The sequence below is a fragment of the Grus americana genome, chromosome 1 (assembly GCF_028858705.1).
Source record: "Grus americana isolate bGruAme1 chromosome 1, bGruAme1.mat, whole genome shotgun sequence".
Classification (NCBI taxonomy): Eukaryota; Metazoa; Chordata; class Aves; order Gruiformes; family Gruidae; genus Grus; species Grus americana.
This window is the reverse complement of record NC_072852.1, coordinates 44875052-44901371: the sequence shown is the minus strand read 5'-3', so window position 1 is coordinate 44901371 and position 26320 is coordinate 44875052. Positions and strand designations below refer to the sequence as shown.

General features: G+C 39.0%; 1 protein-coding gene across 1 annotated transcript in view; it reads right to left on the bottom strand.

The window, feature by feature from the left end:
- The window catches only part of OTOGL (otogelin like), a 102480-nt gene extending 82149 nt beyond the window's left edge, over positions 1 to 20331 (bottom strand). The window contains exons 1-14 of the mRNA XM_054812800.1: positions 20253 to 20331; positions 19285 to 19324; positions 18145 to 18193; positions 15852 to 15912; positions 14079 to 14177; positions 13200 to 13354; positions 9862 to 9983; positions 8525 to 8730; positions 5713 to 5843; positions 4966 to 5072; positions 2590 to 2696; positions 1763 to 1888; positions 936 to 1044; positions 639 to 685 (exon numbers count right to left, since the gene is read on the bottom strand). Of these exons, the coding sequence (XP_054668775.1) occupies positions 639 to 685; positions 936 to 1044; positions 1763 to 1888; positions 2590 to 2696; positions 4966 to 5072; positions 5713 to 5843; positions 8525 to 8730; positions 9862 to 9983; positions 13200 to 13354; positions 14079 to 14177; positions 15852 to 15912; positions 18145 to 18193; positions 19285 to 19324; positions 20253 to 20331 (1438 nt within the window). The remainder of the gene's footprint in view (positions 1 to 638; positions 686 to 935; positions 1045 to 1762; positions 1889 to 2589; positions 2697 to 4965; positions 5073 to 5712; positions 5844 to 8524; positions 8731 to 9861; positions 9984 to 13199; positions 13355 to 14078; positions 14178 to 15851; positions 15913 to 18144; positions 18194 to 19284; positions 19325 to 20252) is intronic.
- Positions 20332 to 26320: the final 5989 nt, after the last annotated feature.

Here is a 26320-nt window from a genome sequence, read left to right as displayed (position 1 = left end):
CAAGCCTTGCTTTGTAACTGTTAAGCCTTGTTTATTACCTCATCCCGAGGGGGCTCCTTAATTTGTAAAAATTTCTCTCTTTCAGAAGTTTCATAATATAATCTTGTCTAAGACAACTAACTATCAAGGGAGTTTTTCTACCCGACTCATGTTCCTCTGAGTAACTCATTACAGAGACATGTAATCTTTAAAGACAAGAATCATTATCCAAACATGAAGTGCTGTTACAAGGGAGAAAATACAGCACACTGAGTATCAGAATAATGTTTTTCTTATTATTTGCATTACAATTGCACCTAGAAGTGACGAGATCCTTATACTTGTGCTAGGTACTGCACAGGCAGTAGAAATAAGCTGCCTGCTCCAAAGAACACAAAGTGTAAACAAGAGATAGAAGACAAGAGGTGGATGTAACACACAGAGTTAGGGAAGCAAATCGGAAAAGGTAAGATAAGTATGGTCAGGCAGTTAACAGCTTCACCCCAGGTGGCCCACTGCTGTTCTCAACATCCATCTGCTTAATTTTGCTTCTTAAATTAGTATCCCAAGCCCTTGGATGTTATTTGGTTCTGTTCTCTTCTGAAGAGTTTATCCCTTACATTCACTGAGGAGGGAAAAGAGTAATGAAATACAGATACCTGGGCAATCATGATCAGTGCAGTTCCAAATGCCACCAACACAAATACTAAAAAGAAAAATCACAAAACACAAAAGTTCAATGTTCTGATCTTTAGCAAAAAGAACAGCTTTGAGCTAATTAATGTCTTGAATTCACCCTTTCTATAGAATAGTCTGCATATTTTAGTGATACACAGGACCCAGACTGTAAAACAGATACTAACTATTCCTTAAAATGTTAGTGTGACTATGACGTTAAACTAACTACTGGCAGCAGTCAGAGAGAGAGGAAACACAGACGTGAGGCTTTCACATACCAGTTGCTGCATTCTTGTTCAATTTTTGAGCCTACAGGGAAGGCAGTTCCATGATAAATACAAGGACAATTTGACACAGAGATACAAGTTCCATTTTCCATAATGAGACCTATTGGGAGGGAAGTTAATAAACGAGATAAAAAAACAAATTAACAAACTCCGAATCACTGCTCTTCCCCCATCTGACTCAAACATTCAAATCTGCCAGAAGGTGATCTCACCAGTCTTAACCAGGAACAAGCAAAAAGAATCACCCCGGGAGTGCAGAGTGCTCAGACTGACCAACAGTGAAGCTCTCTCAAAGCAGTTGTCACCCTGAATAGTTGCTTTATGAAAAATGTCTGCCTTAAGCATGTAAAACTGTACAGACTCAAAAATGAGAAGATTCTGAGATCACATAATCTTTACTCCTTCTAGAACAGGACTGTTCATAGTCCAATCCTTAATTTTTATTGAGTACAGGTCTCAGGAAGTTTGTTTTCTTGTACAGAGCATAAGATGCATTCTGTTTAAAAAAAAACAACCTCAATAGATTTTGGAATAATTCAAATAAAGTGGATTAGATCTATGCAATATCTTATTGTAGTAAGCATTAGTGATGGCTCCAGATTTTAATGGATATTTCATTCTGAGCCACTTTTTTACTCTAGACAAATCTTTAGAACACAATAAAAGGAAGAATCACAGTGAGAATAACAACAGCTAGAGCAGAATTTATAATATTAATATTTTTAGGCTTTAACTTTAAGCACAGTCTAGACAACTTTATTATGACGTTGGATATTAGCTTTACACATATATTTCCACGTAAAATTGACCGTACTTACCATCTGGACAGTAACAGCCATCTAAGCAGTGTAGGTTGCTGCCAAGACAATCTTTTTCAAATGTGCAGGTTGGTGGACAACAACTGATACAGTCACGGTGTACAAAGCTGTCTTCACACTTGTCAGCTACAAAAAATACATGGTACATTGAACGTTAGTGTAATTACTTTTTCCATACTGGAGAACCCCCCTCTCTCAAATAAACAGTTGTGCAGCGCTTCTGGTATAGGTAATTATTCAGATCAGGTACAATAGATTGTTTGGAGAAGTGTTAACTGATGAACTGTGGTGAATCTCTCATCAGTATGTAAGTCTTTCTTTACCAAATTCTTACATCACCCCTCCAAAAGAAGTTACAGTTTCTGTGACAGGAGAACTTGTGCTCTTATCTCAGCTAGTTCAAAGTCTTGTGCATGAGACTGAACTGCAATGGATGGGTGGTGGTGATAACTAGAAGAAGCTGGATTAACTGCATTAATTCTATTATAGGGCCACTAGAGACTGAAAGGTCATATGGGAAGAGGGACAACATCAGATCTCCACAGATATTTGTTCTTTTTCCTAGAACATGATCAGCACATGTGACGTTTCAAGCCATTTGTGAAACATGAATTTTGTATGGATCTAGATCAGATCACAATGGAATTAAAATATTCCTATACAAGTCATTGACTTCATTGTTCACCAGCAATAGTGAAGCTGGCTCCTTACTTCAGTATCAGGTTTGAGTCCTATAGTGACGACTGTTGTCAAGATGGAATTATTTGAAATGAATACATTGGGTATCTCAAAGGTCATATAGTAGGCTTTATATTAAAGAGTCTTACTACAGGCAGGAAAGTCATCCCTCCAGTCCCGCACTGGGGACCCAGCATGAGAGCATGCTCTAGTATACTCTGTCACCGCCCTGCAGTATGTTTCATCATCATCAACTCTGAAATGATAAAACAAGAGAGTAATCAAGGAACTCAAATCCCATCTTCAAATCTCTGCCATGGAACACTGCACAGGATACTCCACACATAGCTGACACCAATCAGTCACAACGGCACACAGTGAAAAAACTATGAAAAGGAACAAGCTATACTGAATATACTGTTGTGTTTTTATCATTTGATCTCACAAAATGTCATTTCATTTTAATATTACTGCAATGAACAAAACTGCTAATTTATTATAAAAAAAGATAAATGCTACTTATGGTGAAAGAGAAACATGACCTTGTCTTGAAGACAATGGACAACTCAACAGTCTCAAGATCCATGTCTCAGGCCCTCTCCCTCCTGCATGACGTGGAAACTCTGACCTACACTGATAAAGGACATTCTGGTCCAAGTAACAAGTTCAAGTTTCCAATTGCTTGTCAGTCCTTGAACTTAGGTGAGAAGAACACTGTTGGTGGACTCCTGACCTTGTGCTGAAGTGCTCGACGCCAGAAGCATTATCCACTGAATACTGTAGACAGGCTCAGGGATTTACAGCACAACCTTGGGCAAAGACATTATCTCTGCCTTAGTCTATGCAGAAGAAGCTGTACAATGAACTTTTGCCAGATTCAACTAAGGAGACATTCATCAGTCTTTAGGTAAGCTCAAATTTTTTTCAGATGTGACATAAGGCAAGATACTACCAACCTTTTGTTACTGTGAAAGTCCAACAACTCCCATCACTTACTGTGGAAGACTTGATGCCAAAATGAACTAGTCATAAGATGACATTTCTATTATGAGCATGACTGTGACAGATCAGCTGAGTTTGTCTTTCAGCACACAAGATCATGCTTCCAAAATTAATGGTCTTAAGAATATATTATACTGTGTTTGTATTCTGCTTTCAACACATCTGTTATCAAATCAAACACCACTATACTCTTTGTTACAGTGATCAGAGTGTCTCCAGCTCTGCTTATCTAATCCAATTAAATGGGTCTTAATGGAAAGAATACTTGGCATGTACTATGGCCCCACAAAAAAACTTCATAAACTGACACTAAGCCACAAGAAGAGAGGTCTCTTTTATAAACAAAATAAGCCTAAATTAATGAGGTTCTGAGGCACAGAAACTTCCTTCAAGGTTTTTAACATTCACACAATTCACATCAACACACATATGCATGTTGACAAAAATCAAATCCGCCTTACCACCATGACACTGATTCAATATCACATTTGGAAATTTGTTTTTCATTATTCTTCTTTTGCTAAGAAATGGTCACAATAAACTCCTGAGTTACAATGAGACCATACAGAGGCAACTCATCTCTTCTCTGAGTGAAATCAACATACAGATCATAAACTTCAGGAAGCACACTTTGGAGATTTGCTTACAAATTCTTCCATCTTGACTTTGTGGTAAAGCAGAAAATTAAAAATTCATCAAAAATGAACTAACAATTTGTAATGGGTTATACTGAGTGATTCTTACTTTTAGTCTTGTGATCCTTTCTGTATATTTTTGATTAAATTGATGATACTCTGAGAAGGCTATAATAGTATCTGGTAAAAAATCCTGCTATTTATGACAATTACTACTTAATTTAAAAACCTAACTAAAAAGGAAATGGTACATTACTCAGTCATCTATTCAGTTACACTCTGGAGCACCAGTTTAACTTGAATGACAAGAACTAAACAGGAGTCTGGAGATCTAAGGGGAAAATACCAGGTTGCATATAATGCCAGCAGCTGAGGGGGTGTAACTCCCACCAAAGCCAATGAAAGTTGAATTTCTTTTGACAGCTCTGAATTTACATAAATAAAACAATTTTGAAAAAATCTACTAATTTGAACTGTAGTGGTTGCTCATAAAACCAGTCCAACTGTGCCAGACAAATGGTCAGCTCCTCCAGTATCATTGATATTTCCCCCTAGTATCAGCTCCATATATTTTTTATTCAGGGCCTCCAGATAATGGTTTCAGGGGTTTTGTGATTAGCAGCTCCTCTTTTGTCTTTATTGATTCTCGATGGATTTCTCATTTATGTATTTGTCTAGTATTTCCTTGAATCTATGTAAAGCTTTAGCAATCAACATATCCATTGGCAGGCTGTTTCTGTGCCCTTTGTTTCCACACTAAATCATTCACTGAGAAACTTCATCTCTTTGCTTTGAACTTGGTTCCTCCTGACTTCACTCAGTGCTGTTTAGTTCTAGTCTCATTCATTTCATGCATTAAAAATAAATATACAAGAATTCCAGTCTTACCTGCAAAGATCATTCATACAGCTAGAAATATAGGAATACGGATCTATGCTTTCATGACAGCTGAGAAAAGGAAACTGTAGGAATATTTGGCACTTGAAGAATATGTCCTGTGCATTAAGGAGAATCAGTAAATGACAGTTAGTAAATACTTTCTTAATAAGCATAATTCTTTTTAGTTTTGCTTCCCTAATCTAGGGTCCTTTATATCCCCATTAAAATTTGAGAATCTCACGGTCTCAATTTATTATTATGTCTCCTTTAATATTCTTCCTAAAATTTGTCCTCTCTGCCTAGGCTGGCTTGATTGCATGCTGCTCCTAAACCAGCTGGGATGAAAGAGTGCGAAATGACCAAAAAAAAAAAAGGCGCATTTTGTGTCAATGCAGGAGCTGAGCATGTTACTTCTGCAGTATTTCACAATTTCCAAAATAATGAGGTGTAAGATGCCAGGACTGGAAACTGAACCCAAGTTTAATGCAGCAATGAAGAGCTCTGCCAGCGGACCTGTGCCACTTGGCACATCCTATCTGAGCCTTTGCACTTTTAAGCAAAACATCTGAAGATCTTCAGACATTCCCTAGCAACACTGATCTGAATCTTCCCTTTCTCAAAGCCTCAATGCATTTAAGGTTTTTTTCAACACAGTGTATATTGCTAGATTCTTGTACCATCACTAGGCAGTGAAGATTAAGAATATATATATTTTATACACATATATATATATATAATAAAACATGATTAATTTACCTCAGTGGATTCTGCATCAGCTGAGCAAGGACTAGAAAAATCTGAGGCAGTAGGTACACAAGCTACATCATCTGAGGTTTGCACAGCCCAGCTATTTGCAAATTCAGCAATGTCTTCTGTATATTCACCTACTGCATGAAAACACTCAGTTACAGATATGTCCAGAGCACGGGCAGTGTGGAAAAATGTTATTTTTCTTTTTTTAATTTTATACAACATTTAAATGAAAAGATTGAAAAATATATGACAAGGTGTTGGTTGGGGTTTTTTTAAGTGCTGACAATTTTATAACAAATATACAAATAAGGACAAGCGGAATGCATTGAATACTTAAGGAAAATACATTTCTTTAAAACAATTAAAGCTTTCATCATGTTTCACAAAGGTCAGTTAGCACTATTATCTCCCTCCTTTTCCCTTGCTGCAGAAAAGCCCTACAACAAACACACCACTACAAGCCCAGCTCTCCTCACAGCATGAGCGTGGGAGAATTAATGAACGAGATGCATGACTGGAAGTCATGGCAACAGGCTGAGGAAGACACATGAACATACAAGAAGGTTGGCAGTAAAGAAACAGACACAAGATTTCCATATTTTTGCAGCAAGAACTAAATATTACATTTTCTCTATGTTCTTAAGTATGTTAAAAAGGGTATGTTGCCTCCAACTTGAAGAACCTTACAGTAATTGGCATCTATGCTACAGTCATCTATATCCATGCATGGTTAGGAGACAGGGTATTGAAATGAAATTGGCTACAGTTTTTTTTCACAGCGCTTTACTATCCAAAACTTAGTGTAACTACTTCTAGCACAAGATGTACAAAGTTTGACACCGCAATGTGGAAAGTCCCAAAGCACACTAATCAGATATTTGTACTTGGATCTCCACAAATAAACAAAGATAAGATCCTAACCACCAGCCTATTTTACTTAAGAGCCAGGGAGACTTAAAACATTCCATCCGCTCTGACAGAATAGTTCTTTATGCAGAAAAGCCTTCCCAAACATAAAAAGTGGGGGTTTGATCTAGAGGTAAACCTGTTGACATAATTCTGCTTCTGCAAAGCCATTAAAAATATTTTATTTACATTTTGACATGCCTTGAAAAAAAATTCTAAGTCCTCAAAAAATGCCACAAAATAAAATAGCTGTCCTTGAAACAGTTCTTTAAAAAGATACAGCCTTGTATATTAAAGCAATACAAAGATGCCATTAAAGATAAAGATAAGGAAACAGAAAAGGAGTTTGTTTTTAAACTGTGCTTTGAAATGGAATATTACAGCAATTTATTTATTTGGGGCATTGCAAATAGAGAGCATTAAGACTCTGGAAGACTCAGGGTAGATGTAAGAGCTTCCCTTACACTATTGGGGGAAGCAGTTCAGCTGAGGGAGATAAATAATCATCCCAAATCATATATAAGATTTGGAAACACTTAGAAAAATGTTGCAGCTTAGAAGTAATTTGAATTAGCAGTCTGTTCCTGTGAAGATATCAGAACTTTGTGCTTTGTATTTGCACAGAGTCAAGACACCATGTTATACAATTGGTTCAAGGTTAAAATGATTCATAGTGCTCTTGATTGTACATTACAATAATACTATCATTTCCGATAAAGAAAAATGCTAGAAGAAATGATAATGTTGAAGAAATGTAGCTCTGGAAATGAAGAAATCTAAGAGCTGGAAGTCTTTTATAACAGCTGATACATTTAAAGATACCAAAATTACCATCTTTAGAGATTGCATGAATTCATTATCTCCTCCAAACTCCATTTTTCTCCATTATTACAGACCGCCAGTTTTAACTAGTTATTAAATGTACTACACTCTGGTATGCAGAAGTTAATGCATGAAACAGGGAACTTACTGCTCTCATGCCAGAAGAGGTATGAGAAGTTTATATTGGGGAGATTTTTAAAGGCTATACAAAGATAGGTACACTGTGTCTTCCTTCCCTTAGAAAGTCAAAAAGCTCCGCTATCAACCATAAAAAATCAGGAAAAACAGAGGAGGGGAAAAAAGTTACAGTGCGATAACTTTTGTGGCTTAAGAATATGCAGGGCCATAATGGTAATTACGCAATTAATGGTAACAGTAAAACTGTCCTATCTTTGTTTTTATCAGAGCCTGAGAAAAACATTCCTCATATTCTCAAGCTTGTTCTTTTTTTCTTTTTTCTTTTTTTTTTTTTTTCATATTAGTTGCAAGTAGGACAAAAGTCCCTGCAGAGTATTCCCTACATAGACTACAGAATATTCTGCCAGCTCAGCAAATCATCTCTGCCTCAGACATGGCATCGGGCAGCTCCTCATCCTACAGGGTAGTCAGAGGCCCGTAATACACCATACCAAGAAAGAGATACAAGGAACTCCCTGGTAACAGCTTTGAAATGTACATATTTCAACTAGCATTTTTATGATGCTCATATAAACTAATGACTCAAGATGGTGCTTTTTCCAAATATTAATATTTTGGCTTTTCTCTCCTTCTCCCTCCATCTTTAAACATAGAGAAAACCACAAGCATTTTTTTATTTATTTATTATTTGAAGGCACTTTCATCAGCTAAGATAAACATACCCCAAGTGCTTTGCTAAACAAGAAAAGGCTTAAACATACACATAAATACTTTCTTGAACTAGGACTTTTTCCCTTAGCATCTTTAATGATGAGGAAGACTAGAGCAGATATTCTATTTTCTACTGGAATAACTGAAACAGGACTCTGCCTTTTTACAGTTTATATTTAAACTGAACATGAAAGCTGTTCACACAAGGTAAGGGTGTATTTCTAAGCTATTTACTTACTATTTTGCAGTATCAGGTCATCATATTTATTGCCATTAAAATTTCCACAGAGGCCACAAGGTTTTCCCTTATGATCTTCTGTCAGTTTAATATAAATACCAGAATTTCCATCCCAAGCAAGAGAAAAACCAAAGGTAGTCTTCACCAGAATATAGTCAGCCAGTCTCTCAAGGAAAGCATTTCCAACTGTCTGAGGCAATGTTAATCTGGAAAAATAAACAACCTGCTTCGAAGATCTCAAGATGAGATGAGGTTAGTGCTAGAAAAATACCACATAGAGCATCACCTTCTAACTCACTAAGCCCTTTTTCCCAGGTGTATACAGTCACTTCCATTCAATTCTTCATCATGTTTTTACTGTCTTCTGTTTACTCCTCTATAACCATCAAAACCGAATGCTTTTCTGCTGTATACACCTATCAGTTTTACCACTTAGAAGCCTGAAATTAATGAATCTTCATCTTCAAAGCCCAGCACTGGCATGCTGAGGAATACATGACTTCATGAGCATGCTGCATTGCATGGCGAGCTGTGTGACACTATGACCACTAGCAGCCCTTCTCAGCACAGGGTCATCACTGGGTTAGACATCTGCAAATGGAGGAACTTAACGATACAGAAAATACTATTGATCAAAATACTGTATATCTTCCTCCTTTGGCCAAAGACCTCTGGACAATAATATTGCAGCATGGATCTAATCCTAATCTTCCAAAATTGCTTCTGTTGAGATGAACAGTATCACTGTAGCTATCAGTCTCAGATGCTAATGGCTATAGCATTACATCAAAGGGGATGGAAAGATCTCCTTAACAACTCTTTGAAATTTTCTGTGCTTTATCAACCAGTAAAACATACTTATGACAGCCTTGCACTCATCTTTTTACTTATTAAAAAAAAAAGAAAAAAAGGTAAATTTGGGATTTTGATATATCTCAGAGATGTTTTGTGGAGTTTTTGCCCCAGAGGGGCAGAGGGGACTTAAGATCATTGATTCAACCAATTCAGACTTGTCTAGAAGAAGATTATGTCTTACATTAAGTATAGCTACTAAGAATAAATAATGACTGCCTTGTTCAAAATGGTATCAGGATGCACCAAGGATTAGCTAGAACTGTCTGATGCAGACTTTGTCTGTAAAAAGTAGGGATGGGTATTACTCAGCACAATTACATCTGCTCACACTAGAGCTCTATCAGCCCCAATAGAGAACAGCAAGGGATCAGTAAAGATATATATCAACTTATTTTCTCTGAATGATGTAAGAAGCATCAATTTCTGAAACTCCACGCTATCTTTTACAATAAAATGTTAAAACCCACCATTAGAATACTAACCTGGTTTCATCTTTTCTTACTTCATGTCCTGAAATAATTATTTCTTCTTGGTTTGAAAAAAATAAGCTGACGGACCTCTGACAGTTATATACCGAACCATAACAGTGAGGACTGTTATGAACCTTAGAGGGGAAAAATATATACACAATAAGAACAAACGTTTGTTCTCAATAATTTCATGCAATTTTTCATGAAGTCATATATTTTACATTTCTATGCACCAATCACTGAAAGAGGTTTACAAATAAATACTTAGAATATAAAAAAGTCACAATTACAAAGCTATGCAAAACCAGAAGCTACCCAATACTACTGAGAAATACAGCAACTGTTTAATAGCACAAAGCATCACAAGGCAGTAGTTTAAATACTGGATGAAATACTCAGGTATTTTACATAGATGAACTTCAGAGACACTGTAGTAAGCTAGCTTATAACTGTCAACATAGGAGTTTGTTATTTGTGCTGAGGAGACATCCCTATTGCTCTGGTTCTAGAGATCTGATCTATAAGAGGGGACTACAAAGCAATACAAAACCTCAGCACAATACCAGCATTCTCCATGCCAGCAGAGACTGGCACCAGCTGAACTACAACATGTCTTCCTGAACCACTCAGGATTTGTTGAGATTTTGGAGTACTCCTACAGATTACTGCAGGCATCTAACTTACATGGATCTGATAAAATCCATTTCACACTGGCTTTCCAGCCCTGCTAATGGAGAAGGGCAGACTTTTCTGAAGTCTGCCTCTCCCCATTACACATTTATAGCATAGTGAGCCAGGGTATTGGATTGAATTGCATATCAGCTTCTCTAGTTTGAACCCAGGAATGGAAATATAAGTTTCAGTCAGCCAGAGAGAGATTTGCAAAACTGTGTGTTCCAGATATAAGCAATGTGTAATGTCCAGGACTGCGCACTACCAGAGGGAGGTGTTAGATCTCAGATGCATGCTTCCAGAAATGAAAACCATGCAAGTCCTAACTCAGCGTGTCTACAGTTTTATGGCAGTGAAGTAGATCTCACATAAAAAATGTATAATCAGACGTTTGAAAAGGCATGATAAGCCAGTGTTCTTTGTTTTTACAGTTTGGCAAAAAGGAGGCTACCCTTGAAGTCAAATTTCCGTTGCATTCTCAGCCTTTGGCATGGCAGAGCACAACTCCTGCAGGAAGGTCTTTGTCCCCAGAGATCACACAGCTTTTGTTGGCCAGGGTGTGCTCTCAGGGCTTGAAAACCGTGGGTTCAGATTTACTCTGACTGATGACAGGAATCTAGATGTCCAACTTTCTATGCATATGCTCTAACCAATTAACTTCTACACAGTTTTGAATTACACTCACGTAGTCTAAGTGAGTTTTAAGCACATACCTACTCCAAGGATGTGAGCAAAACTTCAACAACTTTTATGAATCTCAGTGGAGCTGAGCCACCCAAACCTGTGGGATGCCCTAGACTACGGTGCTTCAAAAGCCAGTGAGCTGATTTTAGACACCACTGAGAGGCAGGGGAATGTGTTGTGAATCTTAGATACCTGTCATTACCTAAACTGAAATGTAGGCAGACTTCAGATAGCTCAAATATGACTCATATGACTGTGTGCGTCATCATTCTCTGAGAAGGATGGGAGTTGCATTACCAGTTTACTTGGCAGTGCTATGAAGCTAAATAGATTAGTAACTGGGAAACATTTTGCCAATGTAGTAATGAAGGCTATAAAAGTAACGAGCTCTCATTTTTGTAGAAAAGATCTGTTGGTAAACACGTACAGTGCTAACACATATTTGAATTAATCTTCCTAAACTGACACTTAATCCTGGAAGTAGAAACCAGTTACTGTTTCTTTGAAACATTTTGAGTGAAAGAAACCAAACCAGAAAAAGCATTAGAGTTTTTACATGTATAAAGATAATCATAATTAAAGATATCATAAATGTTACTAGTATTGACAGGTGGTTTCTATGTAAACCTAGCCCAAGACAGAAACACAATCAAGGAAAAACAAAATAATTCCAGTGTTTTCTTCTCCTCTAGAGAGGTGGATTATTAAAGCCAGAAGGACCATAATGTGGGGATTTGGAAAGGTTCTTGGCTCTCCATTGGCCAGCCTGTAGTGACTGCAGTGCTTCAACATTACTTATGACTTTTCTGAGTAAACATTTTCAGTTTTTAGCAAAACATGACATTAGTTCCAGCAATTGAATGGTAGTTTGTCTCTTTCCAGAGCAACTGGAATACACTGAAATACTGATTCTAGATTTTTATATAATCTTGGGCTTTGCTACAGAATTTTCTGAAAACTCCTAAAAGATCATAGCTGCACACAGAATCCAAAGAATTAAAAATGAAATTCTGGAAGGCAGATGTAACAGCATCTGTCTATAACCTGTGTGAACAGAAATGGCAGTTTTAATGGCAGATTTATCTTCACTAGATGCTATTATCAGGGGGCAGAGAAGATCATGTGTTTATAAATGAAAACTAGTCCCTGTAGCAGAAATCAGCATCTAGGTCTGCCCTTGTCCCTGCAAGCACTGTGACCTCCAGGACTCAGAATTCAGACCCGACTTGTCCCCTCTCCTCTGCCCAATCAGCACCAAATCCCAACCATTGTGTAAACAGGAACATAATGAGCTCGTATCCTCTCCCAACAGTAACCAATATCCTGATAAATAGGGCAGCTTCCTTCAAAGAGGGTATAGGTTTGAACTCTCCCTGACTCAAAGTCATTAACCATGGATACTCAGCAATTTGAGGAAATTGCTAAAAAGAGTGCCTTCCATACATAGAACAAGATGAAGACTTTTGAGCTGTTAATCTTCTCTGCATGACGTAGAGGTAATCCAAAATTAGAATGCAAATCACCAGAGGGGAGAGAGTTTTCTGTGGGTCAGGGAGGCAGCTCCCTGTAGCGTGCTGATGGCTGTGAATTGGGGTCCAGTACACTCGGGTGCCCAGCTATCAGGCAAGTGATAGCTGTTTGCACTTTACTCAGCAACTCAATTTTTTTACAGTCTGACAGCTACTATTTATTGAAGTTTCCAAGGTCTGTTTTAAGACCCACTTTTTCTCCCAGAAAGGAGAGATCAGAGATCCTTTTTAGGATAGGGGGAGTAAGAAATACTATTTTTAATTTACTGACTCTGTTGATTATCATTTCATCAGTGTTTTGAGTTACTGCACATAGGCTTAAGACATTTTCCAGCAGCACAGTTTTATATTTAAGTAAGCAATGCAATGGTTTGATCCATTTATTGTCTCTCTACTTATTTTAAATAAGTCCTGTAATACAGGAATGCTCAGTGTGTTATTTCTAGCGTATGCTCACATACTTACCCAAACAGTGTACTGGGGTTCCGGAGTACTGCAGTCTTTTGCAAAAATATAGGAGCAATTTCCCGGGAAATAGTAGTAGATGCCATCAAATGTTTCAAAGTGATACTGTCCCCACGATTTGCAAATCCCATCTCGGTCCTTACCAGTGTTAGGTACTGGAGAGAACACACTGAGTTTACAACAAGCATGGTAATCAAAAATTGACAGGCGTCACAGGCATCTACAAAAGTAAGAGCTCAGAAAGGAAACAAGAACTTATAAAGGAAATACACAGCAAGGACAAAAAATAGCCTCATTTCTTCAATATTCTTCAAATTTCTTCAACCAACTTTAAATAAAGTCAGTACTTTTGCTTTAATCTTTAGCCTGCAGTGTTAGTCAGGTGTGATCATTGCAAGTTTTTAATTTGCTTCGGTGGAAACATTTTAATTATAAGTAGAAGCAAGGGATTCAGATCTACTGCAGATCCTGGAAGGCAATTCTTGTTGAACTCTACACACAGCAGATTCCAGAAACCAGTGCATTGAAACAGTCGGTAATTTTAATTGCAATAAGTCACTGTTTGCTAGAAAAAATGCAGTGACTTTTTGGTTGTTCAGCTAACTAGAAAAATGCTGGCTAGCTACTGATGTACTAGACAGTGTTCTATCTGTTATGGTATCTATGTATCATTACAGCCCAAGTGCTAAAGCGTAGGCATTCCTGATGTTGCTTTATATATATCCCTAACGCATATCATTTTAATCCTCTTAGCTACTAGTGGAATGGCAGTCCTGCTACAGAGGAATCACAAATGTGCTGTTAAGAGTATTGTTTTTAAAACCCGCACCTTAAATCTCGCTTGAAGCTGAAACTTGACTCTTTTGGCCCCAAACTTACCAATTTGGCACCTGCTTCCTTGAGCTTGAAATAACTGACAGTCGCAGTCACCTGCCTCTGTGCAGGCTGCTCCATTAAGGCACTCCTGAGGACATGAACCTGTAAGCAAGCACAGTAGCCTTTTAGTGGATATAGTATTTTGCAAACAGGCTGAGATCTCTCCATTAAATCTGTTTATTGTTAAATCATAAGCAGTTATATTAGCTAAGAAAATTAACCAACAACAATCTGCAGTGTTTAACATGTACTTAATTTTATCTTTTGTGTTCCTTGGTTAAAAGAGAAGCAAGGTTCTCTCTCGTTTGGTTTGAGACTTGTAAACTAACAAAGGAGCAAAAGGTCAACCTCCTCCCAGCAAACAAAAGGTCAAGTTCCCATGTAAAGAAACCAAATCCCAGTCCTGCTGGGACAGGACGCAGATTATTCTAATTGACCAAATTCAGCACAATTTATACATATGTTCATCTCCTCCCTCCTAAGCATTACAGCAAAGGGTACATTCAGCTTATGAACAGTCCAGAATGTATAATTTACAGTGTCAAAATCAATTATAACTAACCTTCCCCCCATGCTAAAAAAAAAAAAGTCAGTTAAAAGGTTATTTCTGCTTAAGAGGTGACTGGAGTCAGAGACTTAAGTTTCCATGGGAATGGCTTGTTTTATGTTATAATTAGTAATTGTTTCCAAAAGCAGTTTCATTAAAGGGTTTTATAGTCTGTTTGGAAGCTAAGAGCTCACTGTCATCTACTAATCATTCGCTGAGGTGGGTTTAAATCATAATTCCCAAAAAAGTGGAGAAGAAAGATAGTTCCAAAGCAAAATTTCATGAAGTTTTGCAGATAGTTGCTCTCCTTCTTAGGGGAAGATTAAAACCCTAGATACAAATGCTTACAATCTTGCTGACAGAGACTAAAAAAACATTGCAAAAAGCAGGAAGTAAATTAAATAAACAGATCCTTCCAATCCCAATGAAGCCATGGTAAAGCTGCTAGTAACATTCAGTGGCAACAAATAGGACCTTTACAGTAGAGCACAAGAAGTTACCAATGATTTGGAACATCCCCCTTCACTGTGAAAACTCCTTTCCATGCTTAGTTTTGAATTTTTCCCATTTAAGAATTGCCTTCCAGATATGCACAGATACTCTGAAAATACCGACAAGGCAGAAAATACCGTTTATGGAACAGCACCAATGTGGAAAACTTCTTTGTTGTTAGAATTGTGAGCTGTAAAATTACCTATATTTATTTACATTGAAAAACACAACAGAAAGCATCTACCCAGGCATATGTATTGTCCAAGGATACCAAAGTTCATTGCATACAATGAACTTTTCTGCAAAACAGCTTCTGCAACTTGAACCTGCTTTACGTGTTTGTACAATGCTTAAAACCCTCCAGGAACAGCTGCGTGCTGGTTGCCTGAGCACTGCTGTCCCTTCACATAACCAGTTACACGCCTCTCAGATACACTTGGATCCTCTGCCAAGGCCAGAAAAAGTGGCAGCAAAGAAAAATTGCAATGGAACTAAACTCTAAAAATAATCAAAAGATTGGCTTAACTAGCTGTTCAGATTTGGTTGTAAGGCATTATTTTGAAAGTAGTTTTAACAGGAATTTTCCATGATTTAACATGGATAAAATGAGAAAATTAGTTTTGTAGGGCACATAATGAGGAGGGCTTCCACAAGGCACAGTAACGCAGGAGAGCTGGTAGGAAGACAGCATTCTCAGGAGCATCTCTCCTCCCGCAGCTGCGGAGCACAGTACTGACCTCCTGGCGGACTCCGTGTCAAGGCCCCATGAAGGTGCAACCAAGGAGAGGCAGATCGAATCTGTCAGACAAACATAAAAGCAAAACCAGGGTGTTTGCACTTTACAAATGAGCTGATACAAGCCTGAGGCATTGCAGCCTAACACCAGGTTAGGATTTTGAGGGTTATTTTAATCCGGAAGAGTAACTTGGAACTTGGCTAGCACATGGCACTGCCGCGGCCACTGCAGGAGGGATTGGCAGCCTGGGATGGTGGGGAAGGCAGTGATCATGGCAGCCAGCACCATAGGAAGGGTAAGCATGGCTTTCAGGGGGATGAGGAATGATACAGCTGCACCAAGAGATCGCCACCAGATGTCCTCTGCATTGCCAGTGCCAGTGAACAAATGGGGCTCCATCAGGGGAGTTTTCCATTTACATTTGGGAAGAAGAGTGAGGGGGTGGAGAGCACTCCTGCGCTTTTCACTTCCAATACCAATAGTTGGAGAGCTTGCAGATGTGATACCGCTCCATTTCTTCCTCTCCCCTAACTCATGCTCTGTGCTACACCCTGATTATCCCATTGTGGCCACTCCAGCTGTGATGGATTTCATGTCCTGCTTGAGATCCTTCAGAATTGCTTTTTGGTTTATCCCAAACAACAGAGGAGCTGGATCTGTTTGATCTGCTTCCTGTCTTGTTAAGGAACTGGGGAGTATCAGACTATAAGGAAGCCCTGGACCTGACCCAGCGCTCTGCTACTGCGGTTTGTCACGTCACATTGTCCCTTTTAAGAGCTGATCCCATTCCAGGCTGGGTTTTTGCCCCCACTAGTCTGATTGGAAAGTTTACCAGGGTGAAGTGCTGGGTAGTTAGGTATTTCCCTCTTACATTTATTCATGGCCAGTTTAAATCCTTTTGTTTTATAAAGCTTGGCCCTTTGCTTAAATAGCTCTTCTTCCCTGTGGTTTTATTTATTCCCTCTCTGATATTCTATGAGAAAAGTTAGCATTCTGTGCTCCCCACAGACATATACGCCAGCCTTCAGCTGCACGACTAAGCAAAACAAATTGTTTAAGTCTTCGCTTGTAAGCTAATTTCTTTCTTCCCTCCTGCTGCCAGCCATTCTCCATGTCTGGAGTTTGAACTAATGGATGTCAAAGTGAACGGCACTATGCCGTAGTTTAAGTCTCACTACTGCCTCATACAGTGACATAAAAACCTCCCTTTTCCAACTGAAAATACTTTGTGGGATGCATCCAACTAGCACAATCTGTCTAAAATCAACCTGAAATGGACTTCATCAGATCACCACCTGGAAGGCCCTCCCACCAAAACTATTCCTGGTCCCCATGGCCCGTCGCTAGCCAGAGAGGATCCTTTCCCTCCCTACACGCCAAGACCCATTTCCACTTCCCCTGACAGTTACTCTGAGCCATCTTTCTCAGGAAAGCAGCTTTTTTTTTGGCCTTTGCGGTATTTTAGGAAGGCAAACCATCCTTGCTGCAACAGCACTTTCCTGTGGAAGGCCCTCCTGGGGCACTGTCAGTCCTGAGGGCCCGTTTCCCTCAGAGGCTTGATCCGCCTTAGCACAGCGTTTCATACCAGCTATGCTCCAACTCAGTCAGGAGGCACAAAGATCTCAAATGGACTTGGAGAAAATCATCCGTGGTTCGGCTGCAGGCTTCCTGCAAGACCATGGGCAGAGACTGCCTTGGGCTTCATGCCTGCCCCCCATCAACTGGGGTTATAACCCTTGCTTGGGCTTCCATAGCTTGAGACATGTACCAGTGCAAGAACAAGATTCCCCTGTTTGCTATTAAATTTCGGCACAACATCGCCGGGATGCAGCGTTGAGGCAGTGGTGGGCCAGGATGGTGGGAACCAGGGCCGGTTCGGGCCCGACCCAGGCTGGAACCAGGCCGGAACCACCACTGCACCACATGCAGGAGGGAGCCTTGCTGGTGGCGCCACTATTGTGCCTCTCACTAAACACTAACAGCTTTCCGGGGCTCTCTGTTCACTCTCACAAAAGATGGAGGCGTCACAGGTTTATTTCTCATGGTGTGCGTCAGTCGGCTCATCAGGGTGGGTCACCCCCCCAGGGCTTTGCTGAGAGTGAATGAAGGCATGAAGCCGCAGGCTGAGGCGGGGTGGGGGGGGTGAGCAGGTAGGGAGTAGCTGCTCCTCCTCACTGTCCTCTTGTTACCGCGGCCCTTCGCCCCACAAAGGCTCCTTTGTAAGGGCAGCAACGGCCTGGAGCAGAAAAGGGAGAAAGCTTCCCCTCCCTCCCACTTTTGGAGGTATAACCTACCTCAGCTGTTACAAGATCTCTTTTCTGTCGAGTTGCATTAAACTCATTTCTGGAAGAAAACAAAAAGGATCTTGTATAATCAAAGGTCCCCGGAGCAACCTGAATACGCAGCTCCCCAGAGAGAAGTGTTTCTCTCTGATTACCATCACTTTATCAAAGAGGCCTTTCTTGGGTTAACATTTAAAAAGGTGATTCTTTTTTCTCTTTTTTTCTTTTCGTGGTCTCGTTTTACAGAATTGGGCAGCACTCCGATCTCTGCTTCGACAGGGAGGTACCTGGGACTTGCAGGGGAGATGTAAATAGGCAAAATAGGCTTACATGACAGGATACAAAATTGTAAAGCAGCTTCATATTTACTTGATGCTGCGTGTGAGTGGCTGTGAGTTCCCCCAAGTGTTATTTGAATATAATGTGATGGTACTTTTAATAGCAAGAGATGACTCTCCAGCTGTAGCTGACTTAAATTTGTGATTAAGTTTAGAAACAAGGGCATCAAACTATAAAACATACTTAGTTTTATCAACAGTCCAAGATGGCACATCATTTGATGTGCATTGTGTGTTCGCTAGATGTATTAGAGGTCATTGGATATCCAAAGCTACATCTGACTGGATGCTTCCATTGAAATTGATGGCATAGTTCCCATTTAATTCAATGGGATCAGGAACATTCCCTAGTTTGGGTTTTGTTTGGATTTCAGCTTCTACATGAAAACTTGTATTGAAGATGTTTATTTTAAGGCTGTATAGCACTTACTTTTCTGTGCTTCAAATAGCAGCTAGGATTTTATCATGCAATTAAAACTGTAGAAGGATACTCATTTAATGTATTTTTCCAGTCATGAAATCATGATCTCATCCTGGTTTCATTCCATTATTCCTCTAAGCTTTCTCAAGATCATAGAAGTATCATTTTTCATAAGGACCTCCATTTTTCAAACAGAGGACCCATGCCCTTTACGTAAATTCTTTGAAAAGAGTTGTAAACATTCTGAAAGTGCGTTTTACATCCAACGTACATGTACATGACATCTTACATGTCAAATTCAAGGCTATGTTTTGCTTACTAACTTGCACTGCAAAACGCTTATTCATTCTTGTTTTGTTTGTAGGACTTGACAAATAAGGAATAAAAACTTACCTGGAAGTTCTTCTCAAAAGAGAAAGCTTGCAGTAAGATCCTGTAGATTAAAAAGTCATCAAGTTAAATGTTTTTTCTATAGCTTCACTCTGCACTTGGCAAACAACAGTTTGTCACGTTTTAAACAAGACTATTGAATTTTGTTCTGTAATGACCCTAAGTTTTCCAGAGCATCTTTACACAAACTTTTTGTTTCCAAGTGATGTAGCACTACATGCTTTCCTTCCCGAGGGCTGGATTCTCTCAAGTACTCATCACCTACAAGTTTCCATAGCCTCCATTCTGGTACATGCTACCATGAAAAAGAGCAAAGAGTTCAATGTTCTTCAGAGGCTCAGAACAAAATTGATAAAATACAAGAGATGCTCAGAGCTTTCCAGAATCAAACTTCTAGGGTGGTTACCTATAATCATTTTCTGAATGTTACTTGTAAGACTCGATTGTTAATAATTTAAAATGGTCTAGAGTCCATGCTTTAAAAACAAAACAAAACAAACCCTTCTTTCTCATATTGCCTTAGATATCTTCATAATCGCTGCAAGAAAACTATCTACAAGATCCATTTGCATTATATAGATTCTAAAAATGCTTAAACAAACCACAGGTGCAGTCTGTTCAAACAAAATCATACCACATTGAAAATTATTAGATGCTTGCTCATCTGGCAAAAATGGCAAGAAAGCCAAGAAATTTAAATTTCATTCCTGAATACTTGTTTTGTAATAAATTCAGACATAAAAATGTATCTTTTGGAAAAAAAAATAAGAGCTATATTTTAGTTTCTACACCTGAGAGAGAAAATGGTGATATATAACCTGTGTTAAAAAACTATTTTATTTATGAATTCCTGCAAGAGTCAAAACAAATTCCTTTTTAATGATAGAAAAAGAAGGAACTGTAATATTAAAATACTTAGAAAAATATTTTTTAAAGTTAATATTAGTACAAAAACAGAATAAATTTCTTACCTTGCAAAGAGGACAGCAGCGAATGAAGCAAGAATATACTCCACGGTATCATCAAACTGAGCTTTCCCGCAATGTTCATTTCAGTATAACTTAGTAATAGGAAATTTACCCAAATTAATGGCTTTGATTACGATGGCATCTTAGAACTATGTATTTCTACAGTGTGTTTAAATCCTTTAAAAGTTAGATAGTTGGAGACATTACTTAAAATAATGCAATGCAAGAAAGGAAGAGAAAAGAAGGCATCAAGCTTGGCGGCTACATACAGCTTCAGGAGCTTTGCAAGTGTTGCATACAACTTTCTGGCTGCATGTCTCTCATTAGTAATGCATGGTAACTCCTCAGCAGAGTCTGTATTAGTTACACTTTCACTAGACCTGAGAGTATTACTCCTCTGTTGAATTGAATCGGCCCTTTATAACATAGGAGACAATGACATCGAAATGTTGCCATGTCATGATGGTTTGAGAGTTCCTTCAGTCGTCACACACCTTTGTGTGCTTTGAGGCTTGTACTGAGTGCTGCCCTTTCCTGCTTATTACAGTGAAATATTTTTGCAAGATGCTACAATGATGCTACTGTATAAATTATAACCAGATGATTTTAGAGATTAAGATATTAATGTTCCTTATCTGTTCTAAAAGAAGACACATGAGCTTCCCTTAAATAATACACTTGGATTTTTAAGAATATTTTCAATACATTTTTGTGTCTAATTAGCTTATATCACAAAAGAAGGCTTCCCAGAGGATAATTATATTTCATTTTCAATAAAACATGTTATGAAAATTTCATATTAGCAAAAAGGAGAAAGAAGTCAACGGGGCCAATAGGCTTTGTTTCTAATTTTCATTAAAAGATAAAAATATAATTTCATCAAAATTAAAAAGGATCAGATTTTAAAATATAAAAATCTTACCTGCTTTGCCCTAACATTAACAGAATCATTAAAAAGCGCAGCTTTAAAGACCCATGTACTACTAATTGAAACTGCTAATACTCATTTTATTTTGCAAAGCCTATCTTTTGCCTAACCCTCCACTCTTCTAGGAAGTGCTTTGTGAGACCTCTGAGCATGCTACAGAAGGTGGGTTTGGACAAAATAAAATGTAGAAGTTGATAGCCTGTCTCAGGTAAAAAGTTCTCTCATCATTTCTTCTAGACCTTTCCGTTCCCCGCTCCCCAGGTGGACTAGAAGAGAATGTGAAGGAAAACACACAACCTCTCCAACCACAAAGACAAAACCCTGTTTCCACCCAGCAGCCAACAGAACTCATGAGGTTTGGGATCACTGGCGGTGCAAGGACATTTATCGCAAACTGATATACATTACAACACTACATTGTGTTTGGAGTATTTCTTAAGAATTAGTTTTATTATTGTTGGATCTGAGAAGCTGACATTCACATAATTCACATTTCAAGAGGTTTTTAGCTTTGTTTTCACTTCTGACTAGCTGTGGGCTGGTGCCATGCAGCTGGACTGCATCTCATAGCTTAGTTTCATCTGCTCCATGTGGTCCAAAAGCACTCCAAACTGCAAACAGAAGCAACAGAAGTGAGTTCCTGATCCAAATTAGCACGTTGATGTAGTCATACTCACAGACTGCGAACTATTATGCGGGCACCTATCTTATAGGAAGTGGCAGAGGCTACTCAACATTTCATCCTCTCATAAACCTACTCTTAGAGGACGATGCCTTAGGTTGCTCTCAAGGTGAGATGAACCCAAGCATTAGAGCTTCCAAATTCCATTACCAGGCTCTGTGTTATCTTACTTTCAACATAAATCTGTTTTAGAAACTGCTTCAAACTCTTCTGAGAAATCTGATCTGGGATTCTTCCCTTCCTCAAGACCACATTTCACACCATGCTTCATATGCAGCTTCATAAATAAATCTTGCTATTAATATAAATGAACTCTTTTGGTTTAACAGAAACTATCAAAAATAGCCTTTTTTTTTTTTTTACAATTTTTCTATAGCGAAGTTGAAGGAATATGTGGTGCATGTTAGCATTTCACAGTTGTTTAACTTCTAATATTTAAAAAGTAGGCCAAGCCTCATCAGCTGCAAAGGGACTTTGTAAAGGTTAGAAAGCAATAGGCTTCATTAGGTCTGGATATGTCTGCTCAAGGCAGGGTAGGAAACAGCACAGACCCAAGCACATGAAGGATGTTAGCTAATAAGGAAAAAGAATTATTCGGCCAAGTACACTGAACTGTAACTCAGAGGACTATATTAAGAAAGAGATTTAAAAAAATGGAATCAAATTATATGGAGGCAACAACACACATTGTCTACACAAGTAGTAGAATACTCATACATTGGGACTTCTGAAAAATTTGAACAGAAAAAAATGCATTAGAAAATAATCATTTTTGTAAGAAAACAAACACAATACAGAGCACACTGGGTCATACTTAAAAATGCTAGTGTCACATTTTTAAGTTACAGATTTTTCTTTAAAAATAAAATTTAAGCATTTCAATGTTAATATATATGCATATTACAGCCAAAATTAATTTCCCCCAAATTTCCCAACATTTGAGAGGACTTAATTTTCTATACAGGTTACACACTTTATCAGGATTATAAACAATGGGTGAGAAAATAACTGCCTTTGGTGCCAGAGGTACAAGCTTGCCCTGGTTCAGAATTGGATCCACTGTCGTTGTTAACAAAGCATGGTACTTTTTTAGAGCTCCCACTCCAGCCTTCATTGAACTGGTATTTTCAACGAAGAATTCAAGCGAGGCCACATTTTGATGCGCGCACCTGACCTTCCTAAGGACTGGTATCAGTGAAACTAAGGAAAGAGCTGGACGATACGAGGTTATTCCTTCTGTTCCAGGAACCACCTCCCCGGCTGCTCAAGAACCTCGCGAGGGGCTCGATGATCAAATTGTTACGATTTCCCTGTGGAAGTGTCTCTGGCCAGAGCAGATGCTCAATGACAAGAGCTTGATTGCCATCCCTGCAGAGTCAAGACATGGGCAAAGGAAACATTTCTATTAACAGGTTTTCTCCTTATGCCTTCGAACTCCACGGTAGTTACACTTCCCCAGTGAAGTTAAGCCCTCTAGTGGGTGATCAGTAAGTAACTGTTCGGAATAAAAACGTTCAGCCACCCAGGCAGACACCAACCTAATTCCATGAACATTTCTCATTTAGAAAGCAAGTCTGTGGGAATGACATCACTTGATGGGATTAATAGGGCATTTTTATAGGATCAGAGTTCAGTTCAGAAAGAATTTTTATTACGCTAAGAGCCTCTTGGTTGAAGAAATGACATGCAGATATCATCTCTGGATATGTTAGTAGCAACGTGAGTTTTATTTTCAGCCTTTCCATGAAAGAACAGCAAAACAAAAATCCCCAATTGTTACGAGCTGTTCTGTGGGTAGAAAAACTGATACATCAGGTTTCCCTGTGACTGTGAAATCCACCCCTAAGGTTACTGGCCTTAGGTATTCTATCTCCCCCCTGCCTCCCTGACTTTCATGCCAGAGTAACCTTGTGTCCTCTCTCCTTCCCTGCATCCCACTGCTCTAACAGCTAGGCAAGAATCAGTTTTAGACAAGCCACGGCACAGGGTATGTTATGTGCCAACTGGCAGGCCAGTACACATTTCCTAAGCAATGAGTGAGCCGCTGCTTTTCAGTCACCACACAAGCCAAACAACTAAAAGGCTTATTTTTTCCTCAGCTGAAGCTAATTAACATCTATCAAGATGCCAGTTTTCACAAAACTCACAGGAATTCAAGTAATCAAATTTGAAGCTAGCCCTGCATAGCATCTTTTCCTTAGAAAGCCAGGCTAGGAGGCAGAAAATCAGTTTTCAGCAGCCCAGGAGCTAGAATAATTTCTGAGCAACCGTACTACAAGGTAGAAACTCTGAGAAACTCACTGGACAAGAAATGGGTCAGATCTGAGGGTACAGAAAGGGGAGGACTGAGGTAAGTAAAGCATGTATCTTGCCAAAGACACAGCAAGCATCTGGAATAGAATATCTTGTTCACTCAGTCTAAAACAAAAAAAATCCTGGTATGTAAATTGGTGACAGAATATACAACAGTTGCCTCCATTTCAATGGGAGCATGAGGGGTTTGAGTAAGAGTGTTCTACTTCTATTCAGGTCACGTAACGCAGTATTATGTGGCAAATGCTGACAGCTAAAATGGGAGACGGATGGAGAATTCCATTTCAGAAGGAATTTGTTCAAGTTGCATGTTTAACTCTTGAATAACTACACTTCAGTGAAGATGCCTTCAATGCCTTTCTACAGAAAAAGCAGAGACATCACAATTATCACCATTTATAAAAAGCCACTTCCCCCCTAAACTAGGGGAAAAGGGCAAAATTGTACTATTCTTTCCAATTCCCCAACCCAACTCACAAATGAAGCTGGTTTGTGTTAACTGCATACACTGAAATGACCTACCATTCAACAAGTGAGAGAACAAATACCACGTTAATAGAAAACTCAACAAAAATCTCAAGTGTCAAGGTGCTCCCGTAACAATTTCAGTATTGGCATACAAGGGTACAATAGGCACAAAACTACCAGGCTGAGAGAGCAATCCAGCAGAAGCTAGGCTCTCAGTTCCTTGGCTCTCCAACAGTTCTTCCAGTTCCTCTCCAAACTGGTTTTCAGAGACAGGAAACAGTCCAGGGCTGCTCCCGTGCCTGTCAGGTCAGCTCACGCCCAAAGCCTCAGTCAATTACATCTCTTCCAAGGGACAGAATTAACCTTTCAAACAGCCTTTGTTGGCACATCCCATGTCTTACTCCGAACTTTACTCATCGTTTTTGTCCTTGGTAGATCACTTCCAGAATGAAAATCTTCGGTTTCAACATTTCTTTTTGTGTTTGATACACCCGAGCTAGATCTTTGAAAACTACTGCTGTATTTTCAACTCCAGGTTTTTCCCAGTAAGATCTTCAAATTGCCACACCTAGCTCATGACATAAGCAATTTGACTTTCACAGGGATTTTTCTTTTTATTAAATCATTTATTGTTTTTTTCCAGGTCTGCATCCCTCTGTGCTTGTATTGCGTGAACATACAGTGGAAGGATGAACCGTTTAGACCCAATCTCATTTGTAACACAAAATCCTTTTCATGTTTTAGTTACAAAATACTATTTTTGAAACAGAAAAGTTTCCTACATTTAGACATACTAATCCAGAAAACTCTGCCTCTGTACTATCTGGTTTGCAAGAGTTCAATAAACTTCCCTTCCCTGTCCCCATAATTACCTGGTTTTGACAACGTGAGTGAAGTTTAAATCAGAACGTTTGAACAGCTGCCTGAATACCCACTCTAGCCCCAGGGGGTAAATTCCTTGCCACTAACCACCAAGCAAGCACAAACAAAAGCAGTTCAAGCAGAGGGACAATGCTCATTGCCATACAATATTCCATAGCGGTCTTGGGAACTTGACTCTCAGCGTGGTATTTCAGGTGAATACACAAGGAACACAAAGCACACCTTTGCAGGAACACGAACTGCCAGCGCTGAAGAGTATGCAGCAAGCTGCTCCATGTGCTGCATTACAGCAGGGCAGCACACCAAGGCGAGTCACATAACACGATACAGAACATCACCAGCTAGGAATCAGATCCACACTCATATGCACTATGGACTAAGTCTGTAACCAGGCTGAGACAGACATTTACACGTGGGAAGAACATGGGATACTCTTGTTGGTTCCACACCAGGAAGAGTGGCCATCCAGGTAAGGGAAAGGGTTCATCTTTGTTTAGGTTTACCAGAAAGGAAAAGATTGAATTCTGCTTTAATGAACTGCTACACTGCTGCATGTACCCACCAAATTATAGGATGTAAGCCTTCTTTACATTCTGATAACCGCACCTTCATCAACAGGAGAAAGCTTTTATTTATTCCCAAGACCCTATCTATCTAGACTGACTTACTGTGAAGGGATAAAAGAATTGTCCTCTGATTTTACTTTTACCCATCAATTTGTGTATCAATCTTAGGTTAACACACAGTGAAAAAAGATCTGTTTGCCCACACAGAAAAATGCAATTTAGAAACATGAAA